We start from the raw sequence: 9916 nt of genomic DNA on the forward strand, positions 1-9916 counted from the left end.
CCCCGTGACCCAGTAGGATAAGCGGTTTGGAAAATGGATGGGTGGATAATAATAATAATTTTTTAAAAGCATTTAAAAATTCAATTTTCTTTTTTTAAATACACCTCCTCCATAACAGCAGGTGGCAGTAAAGCACTTCTGGTTGTTCATAAACACATCTCCATCTGCGCCATAAAGGAAGAGTAGGGTTTGCCTCACTCCTACTTCCTCGAGACCCTGGCTATGCGGGTGAAAGTTCAAGGGGGCGTACCGGCGAAACATGGATGTCAATCAGGCGAAACAAGAGCATCTTCTTGCATTGAAAGGTATTTCTCTTTGGTAAACAACTTAATTTGGATTCCGTCTTTCTTCGGATCACCAATGTATAAATACATAGCTATTAGCTTTATGCTAAAGGGCATGTTTCAAATGGACGCCTAGCTAAAGCACACTAGCGTACAGCTAAACCAAAACACGATGATGGAAGGGAAATTTGAGAAAGGCACGAAATGTGATATTGCGTGGAAATTCATATCTTCGCCTTTTTGTACACTCTATAACATTTTCACCAGAATTTCACTGATGTGAAAACATTAATATAAGAAAAATCGTAGATTAAATGTGCACAAGTTTATCGTTATTGCAAGTGCCACGATAAACCAAACATTTGCAAGCAGATGTTTATACATAGCTCACTGTGAAATGGAGAATTGTTCGTAAAATGTAGATTTATAAGTTTACTAACCCATAGTCGCATATTGTAACATTTTTATATGTATGATTTTATCTATTTGCAGAACTTCGTTGCAGTTCTGTAGTTCCCAACCCCCCCCCCCCCCCTCCCCCGACCATGAATCGGCATTTTGAAAAACCCTCTGTGCCACTCAAGCTTTTAATTTTAATGTCATTTCATATGTTTGTGGAAGGGGGTCAGTCCTTGACAGCATTTTCTGCAGCTGTCATCATGGGTAGATATATTAATATTAATTAACACCTTCATAGTGCAATATTCTAATAACGCCACTATAGTGGTAAATATAACGTGCTTTTTTGTAATTATAATGTTATGTATTCGTTTTTTGTTGAACATAATACAAAAAGCAGTATCAATCTATTGATGCCTTTCTAGGTACAGTTTCGCATCTTACAAAGTAGTAGTGCCAGGCTGGCTCGCTCACCAACGGTGTATTTAATCTTTACGCACATAAAATAACTATTTACATGTGCTGCATTTCTCCAAGCACCAGAGAGAATAAAGAAAATAATAAAATAAACATTTAATAAGTGATTTTGCTAAGAAACACTAACTGTAGTACTCCCAGTATGCTTTTTACAGTACCACCCAGAAGTTGCAGCGACGGATGGCTAGAATACTCTAATGATAATGTGTGCTGAGGTTATTCATGTTTTAACCCATATATCAATGAACCTAAATTACTAAAACTACACTCATTCAGAGAAATACAAATGTTCATCATAATAAGATGCTCAATCTTAGTTGAAATATATTTAGTTATGTCTATTTTCAAATGGATGTTTTAATTAGTAATTCTTATTGGGACCTAAATAATCCATCACCGAATATTGTTGTACGAAAGGTTAGTTTTAAACAGTCTTTTACGTATTATTACAGATGTGTTATGCCTGGTTGGATGATCAGCAGGGGCGGCATGGTGGTGCAGTGGTTAGCACTGTTGCCTCACACCTCTGGGACCCGGGTTCGAGTCTCTGCCTGGGTCACATGTGTGCGGAGTTTGCATGTTCTCCCCATGTCGTCATGGGGTTTTCTCCGGGTACTCCGGTTTCCCCCCACAGTCCAAAAACATGCAGAGGCTAATTGGAGTTGCTAAATTGCCCGTAGGTGTGCATGTGTGAGTGAATGGTGTGTGAGTGTGCCCTGCAATGGGCTGGCCCCCCATCCTGGGTTGTTCACTGCCTCGTGCCCATTGCCTCCGGGATAGGCTCCGGACCCCCCGCAACCCAGTAGGATAAGCGGTTTGGAAAATGGATGGACGGATGGATGATCAGCACGCATACTTGCTGAAGGACCCTGTTCAGGATACTGTTTGCCTTTTATACAGTGTTTCTTTCGTAGTTTTTTGCTTAAGTGTTCCTGTGTCGTTGAGTCCAATTTAGCTGCATGGTAACCTTTTTACGGAACAAATGAGTACCGTATTCATAGCCTTACTACAGTAACCAAATGCTCTTTTTTGCAGTGATGCGGCTGACTAAGCCAACGCTTTTCACCAACATGCCGGTGACGTGTGAGGACAGAGATCTTCCAGGTCCTTTAATTATCTTATCTTTATCATTATCTTTATGTAGTTTATCCAGAGTTCATTGCATAGAGTTGCGGCGATGTTTGTTATGCATTTAATATTTGGTTGCATACTTGAGTGAATTTGTGTGAATTGCATTGCTCTGGTAATCATTTTAAAGAAGACAGCCCTTTAATCTAGGTGTTTAGCCCGCGTATTAAATGTAGTTTGCATAGATTTCCTTTGATGCTGCTCATCGCTCGTTCTGTTTTCGGAGAGTATTCACTGTGTTTACTGTGGAGTGAAATCTGCGATGAAGAACAATTGGAAACTGAGTGATACCATAAATATCGGACTCCATGAAAGTTTTCTGAGATATGCAGTAGTGCAAAAAAGGAAGTTGATTTATATTGGTCTGTGTGATATGCAGATTTGCTTGTAATTTTTTCATAGTTAATTGGTGTTATTTACCAAATCACGTTTATAGAATGGATCTGGCACAACCCAGGTCCCAAATTTAGTCCCTTGGTTGGAACGGTGATTTATTTTCATCTTCCTGACACTCAGTAGACAGTAATATGGTCATTGACCTGGTCACTGGAATTTAATATAAATTATACTTCAGCAAGATGCTACTGGGAAAGTTCGCTATTTATAATAGCACTTTTTCTATGGAAAATAAAAATTACATTATAAATGTATTTAACACTGGCACAATTAAATTGGTCTCATTGAAAAACTAATAGTGAGGAGAAAAATTCCTTCTGAAGATATTAGCACCTTGCATTCATTTATTTATTTTGTTTGTTGTTTTAGGGTTTCACAGTCTCTTTGGTCTGTGCATTAAAATTACCCAGTGGCACCGGTGTCTAATGGATCCCTAACGATTGGCTGTCTGGTTCCCAGGTGACCTGTTCAACCTGCTCATGAAGGAAGACCCATCGACCGTTAAAGGAGCAGAGAGCCTCATGCTTGGGGAAATGCTCACGCTTCCTCAGAACTTTGGGTACCACCTGTTGCGTTTCTTTTCGTGCTGCAATTTCACATATGGCTTCTTGTGGCTTTGAACAGGTCTTGACTGGGCTAATGCCCCCTGCACTGTACAGCGCTCACGTTACCCAAGAAATTGACATAGCTTGTCAGTCAGTCTATATATTACAGCTATTCAGTGTTGTCCACGTGCTTGGGTTTCCAGCAGGTTCTCTGCAGTTAGGTGAACGATCACCCTGTACGTGGCTTCATTCTGGGAAACAATCATTTTCAGTTTCATTAAAGGTCGTGCAAACTCTGATGACTGAGCTATTGATATAAAACTTATTATGGGTTGGGAGGGTGAAAAACTAGTGATGGTGATTGGGGGGAGAGTCATTGCAAAGGGGAAACTCAAGAAAACAAGATGATTGTTGGGCCATGGAGAAAGCTATAGCATGTATGGAGTCTGACATCAGATGCTGGGCATAGATTTGGGGCTAAAGAAAAGGAAGTGCGATTGGGAATACAAGAGAAAGAAAAGTGAGGGACTTTGCTCATCCTTTACTTTAGCACCAATAGAGAATGTAGTCATGGAGCCGAAGGCACCCAGGATTCACTCAGTCCAAAGTTGTGATGATCTGCCACCATAGTTGCTCCTTCCCACCACAGTTTCCACTGGTTTTCCAGCAAGAGGTGGAAAGTTCAGGTCCAGAAAGTAAAAATCCTGATCCTGATTTTGCTTTAACCAACCAGTTGAGCATAAGGAATCGCAGTCACAGACTACTCAACTGATTGGTTGAAGCAAAATCTGTCTGGATTTTTACTTTCTGAACCTGAACTTTCCACCTCTGTCTCCAAGCATACATGTGGCAGTGGTCTTTTTATCACCTTCAGATTGGAAACTAACTTTATATTTCCCTGAGGTTTTGGATCTTTGTGAAACCTGTGTTCATACATTGCTTTTTTTGCACTCGCAGTAATATCTTCCTAGGTGAGACATTCTCCAGTTACATCAGCGTGCACAACGACAGCGCTCAGGTGGTCAAGGACATCCTGGTAAAGGTAAGTGACCTTCTGGAAACCCTTCTTCCTACTATGTTCTTTCAAAGAATATTGGACATTGTGAACATGTCAACATTTGGGGTGGGTGGGTGTTGTCTTGCAGGCAGACCTACAGACCAGCTCTCAGCGCCTGAACCTCTCTGCATCTAACTCTGCTGTGTCAGAGCTGAAACCAGAATGCTGCATCGATGATGTTATCCACCATGAAGTCAAGGAGATTGGGACACACATGTATGCCCCTGTTTTTCTTTAACTTGTGTTTATTTCAATTTGGTTTCTGTATAAATCAATGGAGTCAACATATCCTGGGCCTACCAGATAAGATTATCAGAAGGTTCTCTCTCTAAGAAGGTGGTCCATCTGTTAGGCAGCTAATGTTTGACTGTCCTGTTTATTAATTGCCTTTGGCTCTAGAAAAACTAGCCTGTATGTCAGGGGTGCACAACTCCAGTCCTGGAGGGCTGGAGCCCTGTGTAGCTTAGTTCTTTCCCTGTTCCACCATAAATGATTCAGCTCAAGAGCTGTGTGGTAATTAGCATAAGGATTTGAATCAGGTGTGTTAAATGAGGGGAAACCCAAAAATGTGCAGGACTCTGGCCCTCCAGGACTGGAGTTGGGCTCCCTTGCTGTATGTGTTATAACTGCTAATAAAGTTAGAAAATGCGTGCAGTATTGTGCTAAGGTTTTTTCAACACCTCTACGTCTGTTAGTTCTGTGTGGCAGCTGTGTGTGTTGCCTTCACTGTAACATCACACGTTACAGGCATGATGCTTGCATGTTAATAGCATGTCCAGAAAGCTTAGCCGCATCACTGCTAAGTTCTGTGCCCATGTTCGCTTGTTGCAGTCTGGTATGTGCTGTCAGCTATACTACGCAGTCGGGGGAGAAACTCTACTTCAGGAAGTTCTTCAAGTTTCAGGTAAGTTCTGCATGTGGGCTTTCATTCTCATGTACCTTTCTGCTCCACCACGTCCAGGAACGGGCTTTAGACCTCACTCTCTAAGCATTTAGCAGGTCTGTGGAACAGAGGAAAGCAATTAGCACCAAGGCGCTAAGTCTGAGCACCTCTCAGTGGAGCCCCTCAGCCCTGCATTATGATCAAGGGCTCTTGGTTTTCCTGCACTATTAGCTTTGGGTCTTGTTCACGTCCAACGTAGTGAGGGTCCCGCTCACATGGAGAAAACGGCCTTCAGCCTGCAATCTCTCTTCAACCAGGTGCTCAAGCCGCTCGACGTGAAGACCAAGTTCTACAATGCCGAGGTAGGGGGCCTGTATGTACATTATAACTACAAATTTAGCAGACGCTTTTGTCCCAAACAACATGCAAGTGAGGCAAATAGCACAATACAAACATACGAGCTGTAAAGGAGTCGGCTAGGCATAAGTGCGGCTAGGCTGAGCTTCCAGTGAACGCCCAGATATCTGCCAGCCTTTGTGGTCCACATATAAAATAATATTATTTCTGCATTTTACCGATAGGCGCAGGTTTCATCTCTTTTTGGCCTGTACTAAACTTTAAAAACAATGCCTGGACTAGATTAGTAGATAAATGGATCTGCTTCCCAAGCCATTACTACAAAAGTCAGGATGTGATGTTTAACTTTCCTACCTCCCACTATTGGGAAGTTTCTAAAAAAACAAGAAAAACTTTCTGTATCTTTTCCTACATGCTCATCCCAGAATATAAAGTATTTCACATATTTAATATCTCACAATATTCCACTCATGATAAAGCTTAGAAAATAGATTAATCCATTAGTCTGAATGTCAAAGGTGCAAGTTTATTTCAGTGTAACTGTGAAGCGTGTTGGGTCTGAAAAGTGGTCGATGTTTCTCATAAGAGAAATATGATGGTGATAGTGCTGTTAACCTTATAGTTAGTTTATAGTTAGTCTTTTATTTTCTCTTCATGCTATAACATAACCCAGCTATAACTAATATTTAAACATTTAAAGGGATCACTCCATTACTATAAAGAGTGAAAATGGGCCATGTTGTTTAATGGGTGTCTAATTGTGAGGCTGATCCTTTTCTGTTGGTCTGCGCTGCGCCAGCTTAGATGAGCGAGACGTGCTTGTCATTTTGTTTGGCATGTAATCCCCATTTCTCTAATGTGTTCCTTTTGTTTTCCCCATTAGAGTGACCTCAGTTCTGTGGTAATTAGTTTTCATTTTCTTTGCCAAACCTTCTTGCTTTTTTTTAATCTTTGTTCCAGCACAATCTTCTCTTCAACACCGATGATTCTGAACACAGGCGGTGGGAAGGGCGAGAGCGGGGGTGGGATAATGGAAAAGCATTTTGGGAGAACAGGACACTCATTGTGCCTTTTTGCCCTGACTTCCCCAGGCCCGGGGAAGCGCTCACCATTATGCCCTGATGCTTTTTCACTATTCTGCTTCTATTCTGTCCCCTATGGTCCTGGCTTGCTTCCTCTTGTTAATGCGCATCTCGATTGGGATGTTCGTTTATTCTTGGGGACACACTTGGAGGATGTTTGGGGGGGGGGAGTCATCATTGTTGATGGCCTGGGGGTGTCAGTCAATCAATCAGGTGATGAAAATGATTACGAGTCCTGTTTTTGGGTTTAATGCCAGGCATTCTAAATGTCTGACTAAATTATATTCTCCTATTTAAGAATTTATAAGCATGTATAGCTGGCCTGATTTTCACACCCAATTTATTATTAATCAGCAGTCATCAATAGTTATTTACTCATGGCTTAGAATATTCTGTAATGCCATGTTTATCTAGGAAATATTATCTGTCGGTAATGGTAAAGCCATTAGTTTGTTAGTGACTGCATGGTGAAAAGTCCAGGGATCCATAATTGTGTGAATAACCCCAGCTATTCAGTCAAATTTCACTGTTGGTCCTTTACCTAATTTCTGGATTTGAATTGCAGGCATGAACTAATCACTACTTCTCTGTCACTTTTGATAAAATACTAATCCACGCTTCAGAGGTATGCTGAGCAGTCAATACACAATTGGGTCTTAGAATTTACCTGTCTGACCTTGGGTTGTTTTTGGGGATTATTTGAAAACCGTAGTATTGTCGTATAGTGCAGAGTTTAAATGCATTTAATCAGAAAGTAAAGCTTTAATGCAAAGCAGTATATTGGAATTGGTCACCAGGACTGATTAGTTTTTACAGCACACTTCAAGCTGACATTCATCTGCTTGATATGTATCCTGTCATGACTGAGACAGAAATGCTGAATGTCGATTTAAGTAGTTCTGAGTAGTTTTTGACATATTTCATATTAGTGATTTGTAAAGTGTGAATTACAATTCATGTGGTGATTTAGAAACTACAAATGATGGTAATTAGTAGTAACACCCCAAGGTGGTACCAAATATACTTTGACCATTACCAGCCATATTGTATGTTTATGGCTTTTCGATTACTATCAGATTTCCATTTACTATCACAAAATCACATGCAGATAATTGTACTGCCCAGTATACCTTATATTGTTGTTACTATTTTGTTTAAGTATTTTGGGAGTTGGCCTTCCAGGCACCTGATCCTATGCCCTGTCCTACAGACAGATGAAGTCTTCCTGGAGGCTCAGATCCAGAACATCACCACCTCTCCCATGTTCATGGAGAAGGTGTCTCTGGAGCCCTCGTTGATGTACAACGTCACGGAGCTGAACACCGTGACAGCGGGGGACTCTGGGTAGATGCCTTAGCCTTCCAGCCTCCACTCTTGCTGCCTTCTGCTCACTGTCCACCGTGATTTGTTTTTGACTTATGAACGCGACTTAAATTTTTACCCGTTATTGGAGACTCGTGTGAAAATACCCTTCTTAGTGATTATGCCATATCATCCATGGCTGCTATGCACAGGATTAGGCTTCTCATCTAAGTTGTGGTCATGATCAGAGGGCTTTCTAATATGGTTTAATCATATTGTATTTTTTTATGCCCAGTGAATCAACCTTTGGCAAGATGTCCTACCTGCAGCCCATGGACACCCGCCAGTACCTGTACTGCCTGAAGCCGAAGCCAGAATTTGCGGAGAAGGCTGGCGTGATTAAGGGTGTGACAGTGATCGGCAAGCTGGACATCGTGTGGAAGACCAACCTGGGGGAGCGAGGCCGGCTACAGACCAGCCAGCTTCAGAGAATGGTACGCCGACCATGGGGCTGCTGCAGTAGACTCCATGCACACTAACATGCTCATCCTGGCCCAGTGTGCGCTGACAAGGACGGCTTTGTTCCTTCTGAAGGCTCCTGGTTATGGAGACGTGAGGCTTTCCCTTGAGCTGATCCCGGATACAGTCAATCTAGAGGAGCCCTTCGACATCACATGTAAAATCACCAACTGCAGGTAATGGCATGCAGGTCTCCCCGTTAACAACGGGGCAGTAACTGTGGACGTTTGACTATACTTTGAAAGACCTCATGCTCTCCCATCCCCAGCAGTGAAAGAACCATGGATCTGGTGCTGGAGATGTGTAACACCAGCTCCATCCACTGGTGTGGCGTCTCAGGGAGGCAGCTGGGCAAATTAAGCCCCAGCTCCTCGCTCTACCTCCCTCTGAAACTCTTGTCTTCTGTCCAAGGCCTCCAGGCAAGTCGCTGTAGGGAAAGAGACCAAGCCTCAGCCAGGCACAGCAACCATGTGCCGTTTGGCTGGAGGACTTTGCCCGGGCCACGCTCCCTCTCATAATAGCTGACAATATAACCTCCTGGTTATAGACAATTTGGCATGGTCCAGCATGCCTAATTTGGCAAAAGAATCTGTATTTAGTTAAACCCATATTTAAGCTACCACTTAATTCATAGCCAAATAAGTGGTGGAGTGGAGTGCGTTTAAGCAGTCAGTCAGTTCATTTCGCTGTGATGTTTTTCAGAGTATATCGGGACTGAGGCTCACGGACACTTTCCTGAAAAGGACGTACGAGTATGACGACATCGCACAGGTCTGCGTGGTGTGTCCGTTTAACGGACTGGACAGCTAGGCCCCCTCCCAAAGTGTGGCACTGTGCACCCCAAAGGACCAACTATGGAACGCTCTGCACTCTCCCTCCTGCATTTCGATGACCTTGTTTTAAGATGTAGAATGTTTTAATTGTCAAAAAAATATTTTATTTGTAAAATATCTGAATAAAGTCTTAATGGTAATTCTAGTCTGCAATGACTGTCCACTCACAACCTTTCCAATAATGAGCAATTTATTTGCTAGTTTTGATACATAACATCTCTATACTCAAGTAACTACCAAGATCATTGGAGTTGGGGTTCACTTTCGCTGCTGCCTGTGCTCAGAGAAGCGACTATTTTGATTCCTGATGACTTGCTCCTGTTGGGATCCTCTGTAAGCGGCCTTGACATGACAGGCGTCTGAGATGCGAACCAGTCTCATGATTTGCATTAGCGATGACAGATGCTATGCTCATTGTTCCCTGTATGTGCTTTTAACACACTATAGTGCTGGAGAAGAGTGGTCATTTAAACTTTTAGCAGTGTGCTGGGCCACGATTTTAGCTCACCTGGCATAAACCGGTTAATGAGAAGGTGACCCAGAAATCTTCAGTCAGCATGGCTTAGCAGAAGAGAGAAATTGAAACCTCCCGTCACTGTGGCAACATTCTTGCCTGGCGACAGCGAGCAATGAATAATGACACGTCAGACACCA

The 9916-nt window shown here is 42.4% G+C and overlaps 1 protein-coding gene across 4 annotated transcripts; it reads left to right on the forward strand.

Moving 5' to 3' along the window:
• Positions 1-157: 157 nt before the first annotated feature.
• On the forward strand, positions 158-9402 carry trappc13 (trafficking protein particle complex subunit 13). 4 transcript variants are annotated; one of them, XM_049019579.1, is made up of 13 exons: positions 158-305; positions 2196-2264; positions 3144-3243; positions 4187-4271; positions 4375-4502; positions 5118-5190; positions 5487-5531; positions 6410-6427; positions 7819-7952; positions 8206-8404; positions 8505-8605; positions 8698-8848; positions 9132-9402. In XM_049019579.1, the coding sequence occupies exons 1-13, from the start codon at positions 260-262 to the stop codon at positions 9237-9239; spliced, it is 1257 nt and encodes a 418-aa protein (XP_048875536.1). In that variant the 5' UTR covers positions 158-259; the 3' UTR covers positions 9240-9402. The 4 variants fall into 4 exon arrangements, with proteins under 4 accessions (XP_048875536.1, XP_048875537.1, XP_048875539.1 ...); XM_049019580.1 differs by having other exon boundaries at positions 8701-8848; XM_049019582.1 differs by lacking the exon at positions 6410-6427.
• The last annotated feature ends 514 nt before the right edge of the window (positions 9403-9916 follow it).

The sequence above is a fragment of the Brienomyrus brachyistius genome, chromosome 7, assembly GCF_023856365.1.
Source record: "Brienomyrus brachyistius isolate T26 chromosome 7, BBRACH_0.4, whole genome shotgun sequence".
Classification (NCBI taxonomy): Eukaryota; Metazoa; Chordata; class Actinopteri; order Osteoglossiformes; family Mormyridae; genus Brienomyrus; species Brienomyrus brachyistius.